General features: G+C 38.8%; 1 protein-coding gene across 1 annotated transcript in view; it reads left to right on the top strand.

Annotated features, from left to right (window-relative positions):
- The window catches only part of phldb2b (pleckstrin homology-like domain, family B, member 2b), a 70,253-nt gene that overhangs the window by 42,528 nt on the left and 5,014 nt on the right, over window positions 1-22,711 (top strand). The window contains exons 7-25 of the mRNA XM_088322072.1: window positions 1,557-1,741; window positions 2,736-3,872; window positions 6,116-6,475; window positions 7,554-7,715; window positions 8,054-8,191; window positions 9,099-9,227; window positions 9,484-9,639; window positions 9,722-9,832; window positions 10,784-10,864; window positions 11,013-11,120; window positions 12,208-12,324; window positions 12,435-12,611; window positions 13,930-14,073; window positions 15,995-16,094; window positions 18,163-18,313; window positions 20,459-20,549; window positions 20,635-20,781; window positions 21,792-22,011; window positions 22,091-22,176. Of these exons, the coding sequence (XP_088178198.1) occupies window positions 1,557-1,741; window positions 2,736-3,872; window positions 6,116-6,475; window positions 7,554-7,715; window positions 8,054-8,191; window positions 9,099-9,227; window positions 9,484-9,639; window positions 9,722-9,832; window positions 10,784-10,864; window positions 11,013-11,120; window positions 12,208-12,324; window positions 12,435-12,611; window positions 13,930-14,073; window positions 15,995-16,094; window positions 18,163-18,313; window positions 20,459-20,549; window positions 20,635-20,781; window positions 21,792-22,011; window positions 22,091-22,176 (3,800 nt within the window). The remainder of the gene's footprint in view (window positions 1-1,556; window positions 1,742-2,735; window positions 3,873-6,115; window positions 6,476-7,553; window positions 7,716-8,053; window positions 8,192-9,098; window positions 9,228-9,483; window positions 9,640-9,721; window positions 9,833-10,783; window positions 10,865-11,012; window positions 11,121-12,207; window positions 12,325-12,434; window positions 12,612-13,929; window positions 14,074-15,994; window positions 16,095-18,162; window positions 18,314-20,458; window positions 20,550-20,634; window positions 20,782-21,791; window positions 22,012-22,090; window positions 22,177-22,711) is intronic.

The raw sequence follows: 22,711 nt of genomic DNA on the forward strand, positions 1-22,711 counted from the left end.
AAAAAAACATCAAACTATTGACTGGCAACACTCACAGCAAAAGCGATTGTTCTCACACAAAGGAAGCGGCAAAAGAAAGGAGAGTCGATGCAAACCAGACCTACTCTATAAATCTGCCCATTTATGGACTGACAAATCTCAAGACCGTGTGCGCGTGTTTGTGTGTGCATGTATGAGAGTATGTGCGTTGTAGGTTTTCATGATGCCTTTCACTTTCTGCCACATTTCCCTCCAACAAGAAAGGTTTGACATTCTCTCTCAAAGCTTGAAAGGGTTTAATGGAGCCCAACTAGAATAGCAACAAGGACAGCATAAGTAAACGAAAATCTATTTACATTCTAAAAATGTATTTTTACATATGCACGTTACTTTAATAATATGTACACGATTTATTTTATATAATTGCATTCCTATGTCCCTTAAATAGAGTCATTGTTGTAGTTTCCCAGTAGGACATTTTTCATGTGTGGCTGTTAAACGCTTGGTGGTCTGTAATGGCGCCTTTTCCACATTAAGCCACAGCTAAATAAAATGTGCAGGTTTCCACCCAGCCTGGAGGTGAGAGTTTAGCTTCAAATAAATGCGGTAGAATAAATAAAGAATTTGCTTATTTAAGCAATGATTTTTGACAAGTCATACCTATTGGTAAATGGCACGTTTAGCAGGAAGTGGGCCAAATATGTAGTTGTAAATAATACCTGTACCACAACCGAGAACATTTCCTAATAACACAGGAGTTGCTAAAAATACAAGACTTTCTAAGGCAGGGGTGGGCAAACTACTACCACAGAAAGACCGTGGTAAAGCACAATGATAACATACATATGTTTAAAAAATATATAATACTATGTGTATCTGTTATCCTCCATGTCCCTTTGTGTGCCCCCATAAAAACAATGTCATTGCACCCATGGCCAACATTCAAATACTTGGCTACATTTGTCTGTACTTGCTATTTTTTTAAATTTATTTGTATTTATTTATCAATATATTTATTAATTTCTATGCAATAAAACACTGTACTAGAACTATTGAAATTTGAGTTTTTTAATTGATAAAATGTAGTGCTTAAAAACAGATATTTTCTTCTTCTATTTTTTTTTTTATTTAAAAAGATAATACATTGATTTATACATTTTGAGTTACATGAAATGGGTTCTTTAGTAACCAATATACAATGAAATGGTAATGTAAACGAGTAAAATGGGATACACTTATGTTATGTTTTTTCCTCATATATTGCTGAGTTATCTGTGTCAAGACTCTGTCTCAGCATATACAAACAATCAAACACATCCATCAGCCATTTTATTTCTATCCTTGCCTGGCCCCTTTGCAAACATTTTTAACCTTAAGCGGCCCACTATTAAAACCTTTTCCTAACCCTGTTCTCAGGGCAGGGGTGGGGCTGTTGAGACTTTTCCCAAAATATGTTATACCTCTTGATCATGGCAATTTACAAGGGTAGAATGAGTTGACAGCAACAACAATTCTATCGACTCATCATATTTGTGCAATAAAAATATTTTGTTGCCCTTTTTTTTCCCTACCTCTAGACTACCTGAAGTTCAGCAGCGATTATAGCCATGCAGTGGTCGGCGGGACTAGCAGCCCGAGGGGAATGCGCTCAGCCTCAGAGCTCCGGGATTTGATGGACACCTTGCAGCGCAAGAAAAAAGCCCTGGAAAACAGCCTGAGAGCCAATGGGAATGTCAACCCATCATACTTCAGTGTGACCCAGGTCAGCTGTCACTGAGCATTGCCACAGTGTTTATTGTTGTTTTTAGCTTGAGAGTGTCTGTCAGATTATGTGTCTCTCCATGTACTGTACATGACTAACCAGGATTTGTACTTAAAACGTACAACCTCAATTACAGCATGATTCTTTCGCTTTTCATCTTGGCCTCTACTTGGAATTGTGACACACGTTTTTCTAGGGGTGGAACAACAAATCGATTCATGTATATATCGTGATTTTATTTTTGGCGAGTTTTAAAACTGGCGTTTCTCCGCTGAATCGATTTTTGTGACGTCATATCCGGTGCGTAAAAATGCAGGAAAGCAAACAGAAGTGGAAAATGGAGTTTATCTGGAATCCAGGGTTCTGAAAAACTTGAACTTCATGCATTTTAGTTTAAAAACTCACAGTTCAGCTGCTTTCTTTTACAAGCATTTTCTACACACGAGTGTATTTTATTTAAAGCATCACCTCAGTCAGCATTTTTTTACCTGCAGTACAGGGTTTTGAAAATAATTAATAGCTTACTCTTGTGCTGTTTTTTTCTTTCAGAGGCTCTATTTTATTTTGTCGTCTGACAGTGTTAACTGTAAATAGTATACCTAAAGGATCATATTTATGCTACGTGGAGATTTTAGTTCATGACATTTTGTGGCTACAAACTTGTTGCACAGTGTACATGTAATGTTCTCATTGTCTCATTTGAAATTAAAGTCAGCTTATGGACTGACTGACACAGATGTGCATTGTTTAAACACCATTCATGGTTTATTGTCCCAGAAGTGTATGATGTAAGTTAATTGTGCAGTTGATAAATTAAGGTGGAATGTAATGAAATTAAAAAAGACTTGATACGGATTAAAATTAATTTCCAACAAAACTCGATTATTTTTTCTCCACTTATTGATAAGGGTTTTTTCCATTTTTGTATATTTATCATTCACTCTTGAAATGATTTATGAAATGTGTATTTAATGTGTATTTTTTTCTGTTTTAGTCTCCACCGGCCACTCCCATCACATCAATTTCAGGCTCTTCCTCAGCTTATCAGGAACATGCAAGGCGATTCTATGGCACAGATCGCTCCCCCGCATCAATGAAATCCGCTCCTTCTCAATCACGACGTTCTGACTATTCCTCTCTTCTTACACGAACCTCCATTACTTCCAACCAGGACAACTTTGGGACCGGGGAGAGCCGGCGTCACCATAACACAGGCTCTTCTCCATTACTGTCAACATGGAACAGCAGAGGCTCGTCTACATCTGTATCTGGTGGGGATACTTTACTCCTCTCTCTTCCTCCTTCCTCATCTTCTTCCCGCTCTCCATCTAATGGGGGAGCTGTAAGCATGCCTTCAAGCCCTCGTCTTGGACGACGTAGCTACGGCAACCAAGAAGCTGCTCCCAGCGCTCGAACGAGGAAATATTCTGCTGGTTCTTTAAATGGTATAGCGGGAATCGGGCACAGTCGGTCACTGCCTCGCCTTTGCCCTTCTCCATCACCAAGAGATAAAAATAATAGCGTTGTTAGTTTATTTACTATGCAGCCATATCACTCGGATACTCCCAAACTTAACAAAGATCATTACAACAACAACAACAGCTTGAACACCAGTCTAGACCTCAACCACAACTCCAGTAACTCCAACCAGCAGCTTTCCAATAGGAATAAAAGCCATGCCACAACTAAAGGAGATGGTATTGTATCTATATCGCTGTCGTCGCTTAAGATGTCATCTTGCAATGGCATCACGTCCTCAGCATTATCTCCACCTGACGTTACGATACCATCCAAGAAAGGAGGGTCGTCCTCCCCTCGCGTGGCCAAGAAACTCAGCCTTACTTCCACGAGCTCAGTGGGTTCCAACAGTTCCACAAGGAACAGCCTTTCAGAAATGGAACTATCACTCGGGGAGAAGGGGAAACCATGGGCAGACTTGGACCCAATGAGCAGCCTAAGCTTAGGGCGCAATGAGAGGAGGTCCTCGTTCGGAAAAGCAGGAGTGACCCCACCGAGTGGTTTTAGGGAAAGACGGGGGAGTATCAGCTCGTTGAGTGGAAAGGAGGAACTGAGTGACTACCATCATCATCAAAAAGAGGAGCGACTGCGCGAGCAGGAGGTGGAGAGACTGGTAAGTCTTTCCGTCACGTGTCAAGAAAACAGATTTTGTAGAATAATTGTGCTGAAAATTATTGACAATTCTCAATATTATTGACAATTTATTAATCATATATTTTTGCATTAATGACATTATAATGCATGAACACCGTGCAATAAACAATACGTTTAAATGATTACAATTCAAGTATCCTAAATAAGATAAGTAAACATAATAAACATAAAATACAGTACAATATAAGCAGGTTAACAATAGAACTGGGAGATGTTTTTTTCGAACTCGTGTGCCAAGAATATTATGTATTTTGTGCGCGACCCGTCTTCCATTTCTGCCTTTGAGTTGTATGTATCACTACACCAAATACCCTTTTACTACTACTAATACTACTACACAGTCGTCCATTCTCCTCTCTTTAAGCTTAAAGGGAACAGAAGAGCTAGTGGATGGAGCGTTTATTTTTCCTTTCAAAAATCACATCAAAGAGTTACAGGTGTCAATGGAGTATAGGTGGAGGGGGTTAGGAATGGGGATGCTGAAGGATGTTATTGAGTAAAGGAAAGATAATGGAATGAGTTGAGAACAGAGTATTATGCGGATTTACCATGTGCAAAAGTCGTCACAGAGAAGAATGTCGCTATAGTACATTTCTGTGTGTAAAGCAAGTCTAGTTTTTTTATAGAGGTGTTACAGTTGTCTATCATCCTTTACAAACGCGGTCAAACTATGAATGAATGTTTGTCATCTCCACTTTGTACAGTATTTTGTCCTTTCACACTATAATTGGCCCTCAGGCGTGCCTTACTCTCCCAGGCATCTTAACACACACATTGGCTGAGGCTAACCTCAAGACCACATCTGGCATGCAGCCCAAACTAACGGGACTATTTTTAACTGTTCGCTTTGCTTTAATGTATACTTTTGTGTGAATACAAGTTTGTGTGAAGCACGTGGTGGCCTGCCTGCTGGAGTGTGGTCGGAGCCACAGAGAAATTTAGTCAGATGTGGGCTAAAGAAGCCAAGAAAATTAAAGGGCAGTCTCTAAAGAGAGAAGCAGGTGGATAAACATGTCGATGTACTACACAAAACTGGTCTTTGAATTTAAACCTGTTCTCATTTTTTCTGCTGAGTGAAAGTATGCACCGTCCAAAGTTCGACTTTGCTACCTTACAAAACCTATTCGAAAAATGGTTGGTTAAAGTATACACAATACCTTTGAGCTTGAATGTTCTTTAAATAGAAGGCTTAATTTCAAAAATAAGAAACAGCGTTTTTGAATCCAGGCATACTACACTCATCAATGTAAGGATCAGTTTAACTGTATTATAACCCCATCTAGTGGTAAAAAATACTTGACGCATGCTTAGGCTTCATCCAAATTAAAGGTATCTTGAAATCCTTTTTTTGGTTTAATTTAGAATTTCCTATATTCTTTGTCAATGTGTCTGTTTTCTGTCTCCGTTGTTGTTGTCCTGTCTTTCTTTTTAGAGTTCTTCCATTTTAACACCTGATTAAAGTCCAACAGTAGTTTCTTTCCCTTATAGAAAACAAGGTGACAAGGCGACACAAGACTGGTTCTTGTTGCCCACTATAAATGTGATGCATACATGTGGGCTAACTAGATTAGTGTTTGATTCCGAGTGTTCGCACTCAATTCCCTAGAATGTTCAATGTTCTCCTGGTGGCATTTCCTGTGGTCCTGTGCACTGTTTTAGATCACAGTTGGCAGCTGTCCACGTCCTCTCTACTTTCACTCTTTTCCGCTGCCTGTCTCTCCTGCTCTCATTCTCACAGACACGGATCTGAACACCCACATTCCTTGTTTCCGTCTTTCCAGGTTTACTATTACTTGATCATGTTGGTGTTTTAAATTCTCCCGCCCCTTTGCTGAAATCAAACCCACATATGGCATAAGTCACACCCTGCAATCTGTTGCTGCGTCCCAGCCTCTCACATTGGCTGAAAAACCTTGCACTCGAGAGAATGTCATTTTGGGGGAAATACTCTCTTCAAAGAATGCAAACTGCATATGCGACTTGATGGAATAAATCATATTTTGGAACAATCTAAGACTTATTTGCCCTTTGCTATGCTTCCACGGGTAGTGTCCAAATTGGATTTTGTGATATAAAGATTTAAAATACTTTTTTTCAAGTTGGTGTTTTTTTCTATATGTACTTTATATTTGTCTTCTCTGTTGACCAAACATGTAGTGGCATTTAACTATTATTTACTGACATGCGTGTGGTCTTTCATAGGAACGACAGCGTCTCGAGACTATCTTGTCCTTGTGCTCGGAGTTGGACCAAGATAGCAGTGGCTCAATTTCAAATCCAGCCACTGCAGTGGCAGACCTCCAGAAGATCAACATAGAACTACAGAAGCTGCAGTTGAATGACGAGGACAATGATGACACTCCATCGGTTTTCTCCACCAGCTCAATCTTCAACGACTCAACAGGGAATGAACTCATTATGGAGAATGGATATTATGACGCAAATCTACAGGTACGACAAAAGTGCAGCAGCGGTACTGGAGACAGCAGGGCAGAATCTCCAGCTGTCAGTCTTCGCAGCTTCGCCCCATCACCGTCCCCTCATACGCAGCGAATGAAGGAGGTAATAATCAAATATGTTGCCGACAGTTTGGGATTTAACCTTCATTGACATGTGATTTAAGTTCATAGCTCAATGAGCTGTGAGTCGAGAAAATGAAATGAAGGGAGAACATTTGGGATTTTTCAATGTTTCTAATTTGCAAAAGGCATATTGGAAGTTTTAGTGGCTATTTGTGATAATATTGCAAATATTTGCATTTATTTGTCATTCCATTGTGTGTGTTTGGGAACTTTAGGACCTTTTAACAATTCCTTGAGATGCAGGTGACTTCATGGACGCTAATTTCCCCGGACTTTAGTTTTCTCCTGTGTCATAATAGTCTGTAGTTTATAGTCTTTGATCTGTGCAGCCCTTTGATACTCTTTGTGATTAAGGGCTATACAAATAAACACGACTTGGCTTGACTTGACTCCTGTGTCAAAAACAAATTATTCTGAAAGCTCATCGTCTGTCTCAAATACATGATCAGCTGAGCAATATGAATCCAACAATATGGCAAAGGAACAGAATAATGCAGTTAAAGCACTATTGATTTTATTCAGCTTTTTGTTAAACATCATCATATAGGAACTGTCTATTATTTACCTAAAGTGGCACCCAATACCCCCCTCCTTAATAGTGTCAGCAAGTCCGTCTTGCTCATAGACAGATGAGAGATATTTACAGCTCATTTATTAGGTTAGAGGCGGTCACAGCCGTTGTTTGTGTGTGCCACGGATAGATATACAGTATTTTGTGTTAGAAATAAATGTCCTGATGTAGAATTAAAAAAAAATGTTTTCCTTGATATATTCATGACATTCTTTTCTGTATTAAAAAGATGGAGCTTCATGCTTTGATTTCTGGATTGGAAACAGGAAACACAAACAGTTCATTTGGTTTTGATTCAAAGTATTTTTTGGATATTACCTCTCAACAAGCCAAGTTTAGTCTTGAAATGACAATTTGATACTTCACAACATCAATCGGCGTAATGCAATTCGCGCCTTTTCACCTTTTCACATACTACTTACTGCATATGAATTTTACTGCAACTTATCAGTGGCTTTGCCTTTGATTGTGATGATTGTGTTACTAGGTGCATGATGAAGCAGTCCACCGCTTTGGACAGGAAGCCAGGCCCTCAGAGGAGGAAATGAGGAGAGTGGAGGAGGAGAGGATACAAATACTAAACAACATGGAGGAGCTTGAACGAAAAATCAAAGAGCTGGACAACCAGATGGAGGAATCTGCCAGAGAGGTGTGAACATTTGTCTGTTAACCATTTGGGATGGAAATATTTAAGGGTTGTATTTTCACTGCTTCGATGTTAACTTTTCACGAGTTGCTGTTGCCTGGTGGAAGAAAAAAAAAACTTGTGAGTCCCTAGGGTACCGTTAATCTAATCATCAGAGACTCATGACCATGCATTATAGGGTCCCTGGAACGGTTAGCCATGGATGACCTTTCCTGGTCAATTAATTTATTTATTATTATTTTGAAAAACTAAGTCCTCCTTTCTGACAAGAATAGAAACTTTTAATTCTTAAAAAGGGCGGCAATGATCATGTTCCTCAATCACTGTTTTCTCTTCCCAAGGTGGAGGTCGAACGAGCTCTTGTTGAGGCAGAGCAGGAGTCTGAGTTAGCTTCTCTCCAGGAGGAAAAAGAGGCCCTGGTTACACTTCACAGCAAAATTACAGATATGGAGACCAGATCTCAACATGAAAAAGACAAGGTATTCTTATTCATATTCCTTGCTTAACTGTCTTATTTATGTTCAAAAGACAGAGGATAATGGATACATGTTGGTTCAGGCACTCTTAATCAACCCTAGTAGTGGAAAAAGTATTGTATTGCAAATGGCAAACAGATAGCGTGTGTATGTGTGTTTGAGAGTTTAGCTATATATGCTAGTATAAGGCACACTCACGGTTTGAGGTCATGTGACTAAGGAGTCGGTGCTAATCCTCCTCATGTTGTCCCTGATCCAAATATATATTTGCTAATACTGTCAGGGGTATAGCGGTCACAGAGCTGTCATATTTCACAGCCACACACAACTCTATATGGACATTGTGAAACTACGCAAATCTGTGTATGTACTGCTGGCAATGCACACAAGGAGGCTTGTAAAAGTGGATTAAAAGATTGCATTTTTATAACTGTACATAATTGCCCATGAGTAAACTTTGATGAATGAAGGGAGATTCAGCGCGAATAAGAAATGGGTCATTTATTGTATCTGAGTTGATGGAGCAAGGACCGACTTTGGATGCCTGTGTATGTAAAAATTTATATTGTGTGCAAGTTAACCCACACCCGACCTATTCTATTTACTCTCCGTCTATGCATTCCCCCATCAGCCATTTTCATCACCCTTTTAAAACAATCAGCAAATGTCTAAAGACTTACAAGCTATCCAGCCTTATGTAGATTTTAATTCTATTCCCCACCCTAAAAACTAAACTTGTCATCTAGGTAACTAACAGTTGATCCCCTAATCCCACTAACGCTGCCATCCTCTGTGTCCTCTGTGTGTGTGTCCCATGTGTGTTTGTTTGTCCCGATGTTATGACGTGTGTGGCACACACTTGTGTGGCCTTGTATGTGCATATCTTGCCATGCACATGTGTATGTATCAGGCATGCGTGTTGCTACAGGCAGAAAAGGGCAGAGTAGAGAGATTGGCTCAGATTGTGTATGAGCAGCGCTCCCAACTGGACAGCTGCCCTGAGGCCACCAAGGAGCCCCTGCAGGAGCAGCTAGCCAGGGTCAGTAACGCAATAAACACTCATGCCTTTGTTAACATGCAAAAAGCACTCCTATTCTAGGGAGAGGATAGTTGTAATACAACAAGATGCATGGGGTGTCGATATCTAATTTATATGTTTGTCTGTTCTGGTCAGTCTGTTGTGGTTTTAATGCAATATAAGTCCGCCTTGCAATTCTAAAAAGTAAAAAAAACTTAAACGTTACAATGAGTTTTGATAGGTGTCTTGGTTTAACTTACATCGGTGTGTGTCTCAGGACTGTGAGATACTTGAGACAGAAACAAAGCGCTTCGAGGACCTGGAGTTCCAGCAGCTGGAGAAAGAGAGCAGGCAGGATGAGGAAAAAGATACCCAGACACAACAACTTCTTCGAGACATAGCAGACTATCAACGAAGCACTGTCACACGCAAGGTTGCGTTTTAACTACAAATTTCTTTACCTTAAGTCCATTAACTGAAGTAAAAACCTCAACTGAGATCCTTCTTTTTTCCAGGAGAGACTGTTGGCCCTAAAGAAGCAGGGTGCCGAGATCACCCAGCAAGCTGAGAGAGAGAAAGAAAGCTTTCTAAAAGAGAGAAGCAATCTCGAAGCAATGTTACAAAGGGTACGACGATTTTCCCCGTTTACATAATGTCTCTCGGATCGCTTGACTTTTAATAAGTGTATTAATTAGTTTGTACGCTAAGTCATTTTCTTGTTTCTTGTAAATCGTTGTTTAATAAGCATAAGGTTTGACACAATATTATCAATGATTCATCTTTCTTGCAATTATTGGTTACAAATCTGTTCAATGTAGGTTGTATTTTTATTAGGGCTGGAAAATACATTGAATTCATTCAATCGATTTTAAAACTAAATAATCTGAACATATTCTAGATGCAGAATTATGTGAATGAATATAAGAGTTAATGCTGATCCTTAAAAGGTTTTAGGCAATTGGCAGAATGATGGATTGGGTGGTTTACAAGACATGGTTACAAGAATTACTACCCACTTAATAGTTTTTAGGGCCAATGAACAAATAACAAATGTTTTGCACAAACTGAATATTGAACCTGACATACAGGGAGAAAAGAAGCGGAGGAACGGTTTAGCCAATCAGATCGTAGAACACAATGCAAAATCAGTCATGTAGTTCACTGTAATAGTTTTTTGCTTCTTCCATCTCCTTGCCATTCTGGTCCTCATGCAGATTTTGCATGCTGCATCAATGACTATTTAAACCCCCATTTAGAGAAGTTGTAATTATTGTGAAAAATATTTTTGGGGTGCTTTGAAAAATATCCAAAATATGAATACAATTTAAAATTCCTAAAATAGTTACTATACTACAATCATTTTGGGCACAATTGGAGCCTTATTGCTTTGAGCTAATACCAAATAGCAAGTGCACATATTATGTATGGGCTTGTGATTGATTTGAGTTGAAATAATACTTGTATGGCGGTGTGATAATCTGGTAGTACAGAGAAGTGTGCTTTTAATTCTTTTTTTTTTTTTTCAAATCGTCACATGACTGGTCTTGATTTTCAACTCCACACATTTTTTTCCCTAGGAGAAGGAAAATCTTGCACCTCTTGATCGTAAATATGCAGATCTCGGCGGTGGTCAAACGTATACTTTAAAGGAGGTAGGTGTAATTGACAGCTGACACATACACATATTGTATATATACTCTCGAATTCAACCAAAGTAAAAAGGTTGATCCTGTTATTTAATATTGGCTGGGATTTCCTCCTCTGCTATCCTGTTAGGGTGCAGCCCTCCCTGCTTATGCCTGTCAGTCTTTTAGCAGCAATTTCCATGACACCACCTTTGTCACTTCTCCCCAAGTCCACCTGTGTGATCTCCCTTCTTTTCACGTTTCCTTTCTTAACTTCAAGAATAGTGAGGTATTGTCTTCATCTTCTGTTTTAAATGATTTTTACTCTTTAAATCAGTGGTCGGCAACCTTTTCTGTACCACAGCCCGGTTCATTGTCTGACAATTGTTTTACGGCCCGGCCCAAGGAAGGCATTAAACATGTTTGTACTTTTTCTAAAATAATACTGATGATAATAACAACAATTACAGCATTTATCATAAAATTGATGATAATAATACCGGGTAATGAGTGTAAATCCGCTCTGTAGTCCTGTGGAAGATTAAAATGACCTCGTAACATCGCATCAATATCACATTCATTCATTTTCCATTGGGCCCATCCCAGTCATGTTTTTGTAATGTGAAAGGAAGCCTGAGTGCCTGAGGGTTTGGAGAGAACATACATACTCCACACAAGGAGGCCGGTAGCAGGAATTTAACTTGAGACCACTGAACTAAGGTGGATGTGCTAATAACAACATACTCAACACCATTTAAAGCAAAACGTCACGTGAATCCATGTGCCAAGCAATTAAAAGTACACACTCCATAAATTAATTCGAATAAAAAAGCTTGTTGGTGTTACGTGGTCTGTGTGTTGTGGTCTTGACTTTGGGATCCATGCATCCTCCAACTCTGTTACCCAAAGTCTTTCCATAGCGACAAGTTTGTTTACAATCCTTCCAGCATGGCATAGCGGGCTGCAGTAGACTATTCTCCACTGTGATTTTCTAAAAGCGCAAAAGTTTGGTTTGATTCATCCTTTACTGTGTTTATGGCGGGCAGGAATCCTTGTTTCAAATTTGACAGTTGCCCACCAGTGCAAACCATACTGATATAACCTCAAACATACCACCTCAAAGCCCTGGTTCAATGTCAGTCTGAAATGTAACTATATTGGTAAAAAAATAATTTTTCTTTCTGTGCGGCCCAGTACCAAACTACCCACGGCCCAGTAGCAGTCCGCTACCCGGTGGTTGGTTGCCACTGGTTTAAATTGCTCCCTTCCCACTGTCTACTGAGCTGTCTCATTATTTCTAATAAAAGTGATTTAGCGTCTTAAGTGCACTCCCTTCACATTTATGCCTCATCATTTCTTTCTCCATGTGACATAAGGGCTATGTTACAGTCAGTGAACTCAGTGGGCTATATTCAGAGTTTGAGGGGGACCCAAAACGTACCAAAATCCCCATCTCGACTAACGCCTCCACTGATGGCATTGGTGAGGATGAGGTGTGTGCATTTTGAAGGGTACCACTATGAAATCTTATGAATGTTGCTCTACCTTAATTTCCCTTCCTCCTTTTTTCAGTTCTCTGATGATGTTTCTTCTCTTTCCAAAGCTCTGTCACTGTTCTTCTTCCTCTTCCTTATCATCCCATCTAAATCCACACTCCTCTTCCAAAACAATCTCTGTGCACTGGCCAGAGAATATGGTGACATACAGAGAGCCTTCCCCCCTCCCTGACTCACCCCCTCCCCCACTTCCAGTCAAAAAGCTCCGTCTCCGACACAGGCAGGTAACTTTGGTGTGTGCTGCTGCCAAATTGTATTCCAAATACATCAATACAGTTTTTTTCCCAATACATATATATACAGGTCCTGGCGGTCAAAAATGTTGTTTAATAATATGACAAATTACTCAATAGAACAATCTTTTTGTATTATATTTTAAATTCTTGTTCTACTCTGAAAAGTGGTACAGCAGGAGTGTCCAAACCTTTTCACTTATGACTGTGGAAAGTGTCACATTGATGTAGATTGACCTGAATTTGACACACAAAAATTAACAAATCAGGCAATTATTTGTTATTTAAATCAAATAAAGACTGCTATAACATTTTAACGTCAATTTTAATGCTAATATTTTAAACATTTTACCATGTTTTAAGTTTAAACTTTAGAAGACACTCACAAAATAAGGGAAGACATCACTGTTTTTTGAAATTCTAAGGAATACAGAACATAAGCCTTCAGATACAATAATTTCATCCCCTTTCTTAACTTCTGCCCTGAGGCCCCTCTTTTTTATTAAATCTTTGATATTAAAAAAGCAGATCAGCCCTAAAGGGTTGGCCGATATTAACAATGATGTAATAGTCAAAACAACTAACTGTGCGCAATAGTAGTCGAAATAAGGAACTGGCATTCTATCGAATCTTCTTGGTAGGTGTCCAAAATTATAAACAGAATAAAATTATTAGCGTGAGAGCCAAACAAAGAGGAAAAACATACTCGGATGAACATTTTTAAATACTTAAAAACTTTAATATTAAAAGCGCAGACCTTGACATGAAACAGAAAGTGATTTGTTTTCCTTTGCATTATTATCTTTTATCATCGTCATTTAGGTATAAATTAATTTGGTTTTGATTTGGTGGCATCGACTTTAGGAGATCCTGACCACTTCTGTCATTTTTTTAAACTCCCATTGCGGACCATGTCATATATAGTTTTGTTCATTTATGCTGCTGGCTGCAGACTAATAGATGGTGATCATTAAATCACCCAGAGCCAGTGTTTGGACGTCCCTGCCTTTATAAATTTTCATTTATACAATGGTATGTAATCTTATTAACAAAAATCTTCCCTGCTGAAGTGCTCCCGATAAACAATTCCTTTTAGCTTAGTTGTTTATTACATACTTCTTCAAATAGGCCTGCTTAATTTATTCAAGATCATCAAAATGTTAGCACCGTTTTTAACGGATCCACAAGCTGGCGCCAAAATATGTTTTATAACGTTGAGCAAAAGCGCCTTGTTCGTGAAGTAGATCCGTTTTAAGTACCGTAAATGAATTAATAAACCTATCTAACGTGACAATTTATATTTGCTCAGCATTTCCGGCTGCTGGAGGAAAGGAAGCGATGTGACAAAGATGGCAGAACCCATCTTAGTGACACCTTACCCAGGAAGAAAACCACATCCCCTATGATGCCCCAGTTCTCAAGTGCAACACTTGGACGCAGTTTCCCAACCAAGGTACACTCACAAAGATAAAATACTTATCAACCAGTATAAATATGAAATTTCATTTCACTGTATTTCTTAAATGGTTCTACTACAAATACTGGTTGTATAGCTGTCTTTATATATATATATATATATATATATATATATATATATATATATATACATATATATATATATATACATATATATTTATATATACATATATATTTATATATATATATATATATATATATATATATATATATATATATATTTTTTTTTTCTTGGCCATAAGGCGCACCCAAAACCCCTAAATTGGCCTGAAATTTGAATGTGCGCCTTATAATTCGGTGCTTTATATGCAGACAAAATTGGAAAGGCGTTACTATATCTGTGCATTTTTGATCAGTCCATTCACTTTATCGCCGACCAGAATTTTATAACTATAGTGGCAACGGAGATGGTACCCTAGAGCAATTGTGAAAGAACCAAATCCTAACCATTGGGCCACAAGGGCCTAGGATGGCTGTTCACGACTGCATTACTTTGGATGCAACGGGAATCGAACCCGGATTGCGGTGGATATAGCGGCAAATCCTATCCACAACCATCAGGGATACATAAAAAGGCATTAAGTCCTATCTCACATCTTTCTATTTTTAGTCACAGTACCAGATATATTACAGAAATTGTGCAGCCTTGTGTTTATTCATATCTTTGAGGACGACCAAATTACACACACAATGCTTTTCTCTTCATTCAGTTCAGAATGACCAAATTACTCTCCACAATGCCTTTGTTTTTTATTCAGTTCAGAATCTTGTGCACTTCTTAAAGAGAATTGGAAGTACAAAATTATATTTCAGTGGTTACTGTACCATGGACCGGTTTAATGTCTGACAATAGGGAGGCAGCATCAAGAAGAAGGATGCCTCTCGTCTCAATAAACTGGCTAGGAAAGCGAGCTCTGTTGTGGGCAAAGAGCTGGACAGCCTAACAACAGCAGCTGAGAGACAGGCACTGAAAAAGCTGAGGTCAATCATGGACAATCCATCGCATCCGCTTCACAGCATTATCTCCGGACAGAAGAGCAGTTTCAGTGACAGACTGCTGTCACTGTCTTGTACTACGGACAGACTGAAGAGTTCTTTTCTTCCTCATGCCATGAGGCTCTTTAACTCCACCCGGCAGAGTAAAGGCCCACATTAAACCACACCACCTACATTGGATCTTACTGCATTATGTGTAGCACTATTTAGTTAATCTATATAACATGCTAAAGTGGGCATTTGCACGTCACACTGGGTATTTGTATATTGTTTTCTTTTGGCTTTATTATTGTATTGTTCTCAGCTCAGGGATGCTGCTGGAAATGTGAATTTCCCTTAGGGGATGAATAAAGTATCTATCTATCTATCTATCTATCTAATATTCTCGCGGCCCAGCGCTATAATAATATCAACAATTTGGTATTGTGACTAAAAATAGTGTTATAAAGTTACAAACTTAATACCTTTTCATATGTCGTCTGTATCCCTAGTAATCCAGTGGACAGGATCCGGTGAACTCCCCACCGCAATCAGGGTTAGATTCCTGTTACATCCAATGTTATGTAACTGTGATCAGTGATTCAGACGGATAAATCAATGCACAAATGTGGTACTTTTTAAATTTTGTGCAACCCATACACTTATTGTAGTTGTAAATCCATGCGCCTTATAGTTCAGTGCATCTTATACATTAAAAACATATTTTTGGAGGTTATGCCTTATTATCTGGTGCGCCTTTATAGTGTGGAAAATGCAGTATTTGTTTCAACATAGGTCTTGAATTTTTGTCTATTTTAACAGTTTAGCAAACTCATAAATATTTTCAATCTTTTAAATATTGTGTATTGCTTTACTCTCTTTGATTATCCAAACATACAGTTGTGTTTTGTATTTCCTTTCAGGCCCATCCACCATTGGTACAGAGTACAAGCTGTGGCAGTATTCTCCCCAGAATTTTCTCCTTATCCAGCAAAGAAACAGAAAGCAGACGCCTTCATAAAGGTGTGTTTGCACACAAATGCGAGTTGGTCGTATTTTAGGGGGCATTTAAAACATTCGACACTCACCACATTTTTGTAAATTAAGACAGGTCGAACCTATTACCTGCACTGTTAATTGGTTTGTGACAAATAAGTGGAATCTGCCTTTTTCAACATTTAGGAGGCCTTTAAATCATTATGTACCATAACATAAAACTACGTTTTCAAAAGCATCGTCCCTGAGTGCCAAAACTTAAAAATATGATACATTTTAAAACATTTTGTAACCATTCTAAAGGCTTAGGCCCTGCTTATTAGTAAGTAGAAACCCCCTTGTATCAGTATGCTCACCACTAGATGACAGGAGTGGCTTTCATCAGATCTTTTTCTTCACTTAGTGCCTAGTTTTCTTTCATGTATCCCATATGCCAATCATGTGCATTGTGGTGATAAAAGCGCCGACATAAGAAACAACCTCTTAATGCATCAAAAAAAAGAAAAAAAAAGAAAAAAATGATGATTGAGTGCTTTCATAATCTTTGGGACAGAGATGATGTTTCGTGCAAGTCCGCGATCGCTATGACGACCCGAATCATGCGATCACATTATTCATAAGTTCACCGTTATTGCAATAAGATGTTAGATTGCAAGCAAAGTGCCCTTGTGTTATCTGAAAAGCATTGGTTAGATATTGGTTGTATCAAAATATATATAAAAATAAGCATTGAAGTGAAAGTTTTGCTTGAAATGCATCCTTTTCACCTTGCAGTTCTCAGAAGTTATCTTGGAAACGATTATTTATAAGAAACTTTCAATGTTCAACTGTTTACTACACAATGGTAAAAGCTAAAATCATACCTTTTTTTGATGAAAGATGATTGTTGAAGCTTTTTTTAAATGGGTCTTATGCCTATATAGCTACAGAGCTAAATCTGCTGTAGGCCTTCAAAAATGAATCAAAATGACAAAAACATTGGCTGTCATTGGCACTTACCATTTGAGAGAAACGTCTGTCACTGAAAGGGTTAAGAGCTCAACCTGAAGACAACTACAATATGTATTTGTGTACAACGTGCACCTCTACATTTTGATTTAAAATCTGTATAAAATGTTGTTTCCCTTTTCCTCAGCTCAAACTAAGCTGTGTGACAAATGTTCTAAAATACCTGCGGCCATAATTAAAATTGTTTATGGACTTCGACAATGAAAACAATACCAATATAAAATTTACAATCTATTTATTTTATTTTCTTCAAAGTCTGAGTCATCATCAGATACATCAAAGCTTCCCCCCCCCCCTTTTTTTTTTGCATTCTTTTATATCTTTGAGGACGACTTTCCATTCTCTTAACATTTGTCTCTGGTACCCTAAATAAAAACAGCATAAAAATGAGATAGAATTAAATCATTTTACGTATTGTATGTCTTTGATATCACTGTTGTGTCTAGTGATTACGATTTTGTGCTCTCAACGCCGCAACCCGGGTTCGATACCCATCGCATCTTATGTTTTGCAATAGTGGTCAGCGATATGTCTCGACTGATCAATCATTCCATAGATACTGTAATATACTACGTGTATAACGTGCCGCCAAACTTTGATATATATATATATATATATATATATATATATATATATATATATATATATATATATATATAGTAAAAAATATATTTTCAATGCATCTGTGTGGTCCCTCGCTCCCTTTGGTCCCTTGATCTGGCACATCAGATGGGTGTGTCCGGCATAAGAGGGCAGATGCTATCAGCTTTTGTTTTTGTGTCCTCTTCCTGTAGCCAAAGGCTGAGCTTCAGACTTCTACTTATTGTCATTAGTTCTGCTTCTTCTGCTCTTCAGCATTCAGACATTATTTTTCTCCTTTTTCACATCTTCCGTGAGCGCTGCTCCTGAATATTTCTATCGGAATATCATTGAATACGTCAGAATGTCCGTCACACTGGCGGCACTTAACGAAACAGAACTGATGCCGGCTGGGCAAACCGTACCTGAGGAGGGGGGGATGCAGACAGGTACAATACTGGTAACACTGTTTGAAAGTTGTGTGTAATTGGTTTAATTTTGTCCTTAGGTCAGCCAAGCTCGCGAGCATCCTCCCAAACGAACGTCTACCTCAATGCTTTTGAGTATCGTGACAATCAAGCCTTTGACACAATGAGTGTGGATAGCACCGACTCCATTGAGACCAGCATCTCTGCATGTTCTCCTGACAACATATCCAGGTAAATTCAGAGCGGGAGAAGTAACAAGTGAGTGTATGATAAAAGCAGGGATGTGATTTTTCCGCTAATTCGCGGAATTCCGCTTTTTTTATCTCCAAAAATAAAATTTTAAAATTTCCGGTGTTTTAATTGGTAAAAAAAAACGATTTCGTCTCGACAGCATGCCATTTGAGTGTTTCCGTAACTGAAATGAAACGTACTTGCGATTGGTTGAAGTCTCGTGTTGACCAATAAACGCGCTTGTTATAGGAGTGTGCCATTGTTCATTTCTCACACGTTTTTGCCGGGTGTTTAAAGAAAGATGTCCGTGATCGAACGCAAAGATGCTCCGCGAGCTAAAGAAATTGATAAGATTGTAAAAAACAAGTTTCGATGGGACTGGTTGGAGAAGGAATTATCTACGAATGTTGGAAAGAAGACTGTGACGAATTTGTTCAATGACTTTATTCGGAAGATCGATCGTGCCGGGAAAGCACTTTGCATTTGGTGTCATGATACCATCGACTATGGTGGGAGAGGTTTCAAAGCTCTTGAAAGTCACGCAAAGAGCAAAAAACACGTGAAAGAACTCCAGTCAAGAACGACAAATTATTCCATCGCTGGAAGTTTCGGTGCCCAAACGAAAACTCCAAAACTTTACGGCCTCCATCCCTTATTGACATCACAATCGGAAGCGGTAATAAAGAGACGTGATCCACCCCAACAACCTGTACCAGTTGCTGATAGAGTCGTGAATTTTGAGGTAGGTGGTAAACTTTTCAAATTTATTTGACAGTTTTCCCATTTTTTTCGCACTTTGCGCGTCTCCATGACCCCCAGAGCTATGTCGGCGGGAGTCTCGTACTCCTGGTAGGGTTACCCAAGCCGAACAGGTCGAAGGGTAGAGTCCAGACTAAGAGTGATCCCAAAAGCTGGTGGCGGCACGCTTTGAGGCGGTTTCCTACAGACCTGGATCCCGTTAGCCGCCTGCAGTTGTAGAAAGATGCCGGTCGTCTAGGGTCTCCCTTGCCACTGGAACCATCTTCTTTACAATTAAGATAGTGGCGTTGGGGAAATGTTTTTTAATGTGACTGATTTTGAGTTGACTTAAACTGTAATTTTATATGGGATAGTTCAATATACATTGAAAATTTATGCTGTTGTCTTGTCTATTTCTTTGTCATCTGAGTGCATTGAAAGTACTTAAAAAAACCCATGAGCTCCGGGGGGGGCTTCGCCCCACTTTTCCCCCCACCAGGGCACTGCCCTGGTCCTACCTGGTTTCCCCCCCCCCCCCCCCCCCCCCAGCTAGCAATCACCCCCCCCCCCCCCCCCCGCTAATTTTCAGATAATTTCACTTTGGTCAAATCACATCCCTGTAAAAGATGTGCAACTGTATTCCCTTCAGCCTTATTATCGTTAGGGGGCTCCGATTACACAAGGAGAAGAGTTTTGTGTGTGCATGTGTGTGAGTGTGCCTTCAGCAATGAAACCCCCAAACATGAATTGGTCTCCAGTCCCTCCAATCTGGACTAAAACCATGTGTGCTTTCTTTCCCTACTTTTTGTTCTCATTCAAATGTTAAACACCCGCCTCCTTGTTCCACTTAGTAGACTGCGTGTGCTCATTTTAAAGCTAACCAAATTGGTGGCATTATATTGTGGCTGTTCACCTGGATTTATAATTTATTTTAAAAGTTGTTTTTTATGAAATAAGAAAAATAATGTTGGTTCTTTAATTTTTTGGTACTATTTTACATTTTCTTTTTTAATTTCTCAAGCAAAACGAAGAATTATTTTAGTAATTATTTTTTTGTAAAACATGACGCATTTACCTAAAAGTATGATTTTTGGCACATTAATATCTTGTTAATATAAAATAATATAATTTATCATTATTATTATATTATTATAATAATATTATTATTATATTATGTTATATTATAAATTTCTCGACTTGTTATAAATACATTTTTCTCATTCTACAACCGAAATAACCAAAAGTCTGCATGTAGAACTAAAATTTAATTTAGCAATATGGATTAAAACACAATGTGTTTGTCTTCTCAGTACGGTGCCGTTTCATCCACCAAAATCATTAAATGACAAAACACGGGAGTATTACAATACAGAATTCATAGGGGGAAAATTGTGTTGTGTGATACAGCGCGAGCACCTCAAATGTGGCCAGGTTAGAAGAGATGGAGCGTCTGCTGAGAGAAGCCCAGGCAGAAAAGCACCGTCTCCTCGAGCACAAGGTGATAAGACGTCAAATACATACTGAAGAGACGGCGATGAGCTTGAAATGCCTGTGAGTGTAATGTCTGGTGCGATGACCTTCAGGACCAAGAGATGGAAATCCGCAAGCAAGCCCTGGATGCGGAGAAGAGGAGAAGGGAAGAACTTGAGAAGATGCTCCAGGAGGAGACCAGCAGGCGGCAGAAACTTATTGACCGCGAAGTGAAACTGCGAGAGAAGCAGCGAGTGCAGGTAAGAATTGAGAAAGTAAAACCATCAAACGGCCTTCCAATCAAGGCCACGGCTACAATTTCAGCTCTGCTAGATCCCTTTTCACTTTTTCAGCCTTGACTGTGTTGCAGAATTTGGGGTATGATATCTAGATTGCGGACTTTTCACTGTATCGGGGTGTTTTGCTTGATAGTTTCTGCACAGACTGCTAATGATAAGCTCCTTTAAGGGACACTGTGTAAAACGTCACTGTGTAAAGAAATGACAGATAGTAATGTTTTAGTTAAAGGGACATTTATTAATTTTTTAGCACCTCCTACTGGTACAAAAAATATTATTGAAACAAAATATAAAAATAATGATTTGAATAATGAGCAGAAATATATGAATGATCATATAAACATGCATTTTTTTAAGATACTTGAGGGTCAAGACACGATTGTTCGCCCAGTTGTCTCTAAGGGTACTCCTAAAAACCTTGGCGCAGTTTGGTCACTTGGAGTCTTCGTAGGTTGTCATCTTGTCTGTGCTTTGTAGCACTTGTTTTTGGTTGAAATACAGAATACAGCGCAATCCAGTGGGCAAATATTTGACGGTATCTCTTTAAAATGAGTGTTGTTTTTTTCAATTTGGGGATTTTTGGGGTTTACTGCATACTATATAAAAGTTAAAAAAAGAGAAAATACTGGACATTGATGTTATGTATTCCCCTGAGATAAGGAGTGTCTGCTCTGTTGGGATGTAACTATTGAATATTTGTTGGAGTTTGGTGCATGCTTGCTTTTTACACTAATAATAGGGAATTGGGTTTGACTTTATCTTTAAATTTACTAGTTGGATTTTATAAACTGTATGTTTTTTTATATCCAGCGTTATGCACAATCCTAATGACGTTATCCGTATAAGCAATTCTATATTGCTCTTATATGTATTTCCCCACAACTCTATACAGTTTTTGTCATCAAAACAACATTTTACTAGGAAATTAAACATGGCACTCAAAAATATTAACAATGTTTCCTGTTTACTAGTCCCGACCACTCACACGGTACCTACCGGTTCGGAAGGATGATTTTGACCTGCGGGCTCACATTGAGTCGGCCGGTCACAGTCCAGATACGTGCTTTCACCTGTCCATCTCCGAAAAAAACTGCCGAGGTTACCTGGTCAAGATGGGCGGCAAGATCAAGACCTGGAAAAAGCGATGGTTCGTCTTTGACCGCAATCGACGGACGCTCTCCTACTATGGAGGTTGGCGGTTGCTCGTTTTGGACTTTTAATTGGCTTATGCAATCTCACTTTTGTAAAGAATATGTGTGCTTTTGTGCAGATAAGCATGAAGCCAAACTGAAAGGCGTCATCTACTTCCAAGCCATAGAAGAAGTATATTATGACCACTTGAAGAATGCACATAAGGTACCGAACACATAAGTACGATTAAAAATACTGTATTTTTTTTACCAGAAATTTGAAAGTGTGCTTTATAATCCAGTGCGCCTTATATACGACAGAATATGACAAATAAGAGTGCAGAAATGCATATAGGAATTATAAGTATGCGTAACCATACACATTTTTACAGTAATACCTTGTTTGAGCAATGATCGTGTAATGGTTGATCAACCCTGACAGTATTCTGCAACCCAATATATGCAACTGGAATCGAACCAGATTAGTGGCAGTGAGAATGCCGGCACTTTACTACTAGACCATCTACCAGTAGTTGGTACAATGACAAAGCATTAGACCTGATGTCATTATCATACTGTTTTTACTCACGGTTAAAGGAATACGAATTTGCATAGTTCATTCTGGTAGGTTAAACTGTCTCTCCACTTCTTTACCAATGAAAGTAAGGGAATGGAGGAAATGGCTTTCGACAAAACACTATACAAGCTTACAAACGTAAACATATTAAACAGGGCGTTGATGGGGCACAGGTGAAAGAAGT

This window comes from Urocampus carinirostris, chromosome 18, assembly GCF_059441175.1.
Source record: "Urocampus carinirostris isolate Australia breed hairy pipefish chromosome 18, RoL_Ucar_1.0, whole genome shotgun sequence".
NCBI lineage: Eukaryota > Metazoa > Chordata > Actinopteri > Syngnathiformes > Syngnathidae > Urocampus > Urocampus carinirostris.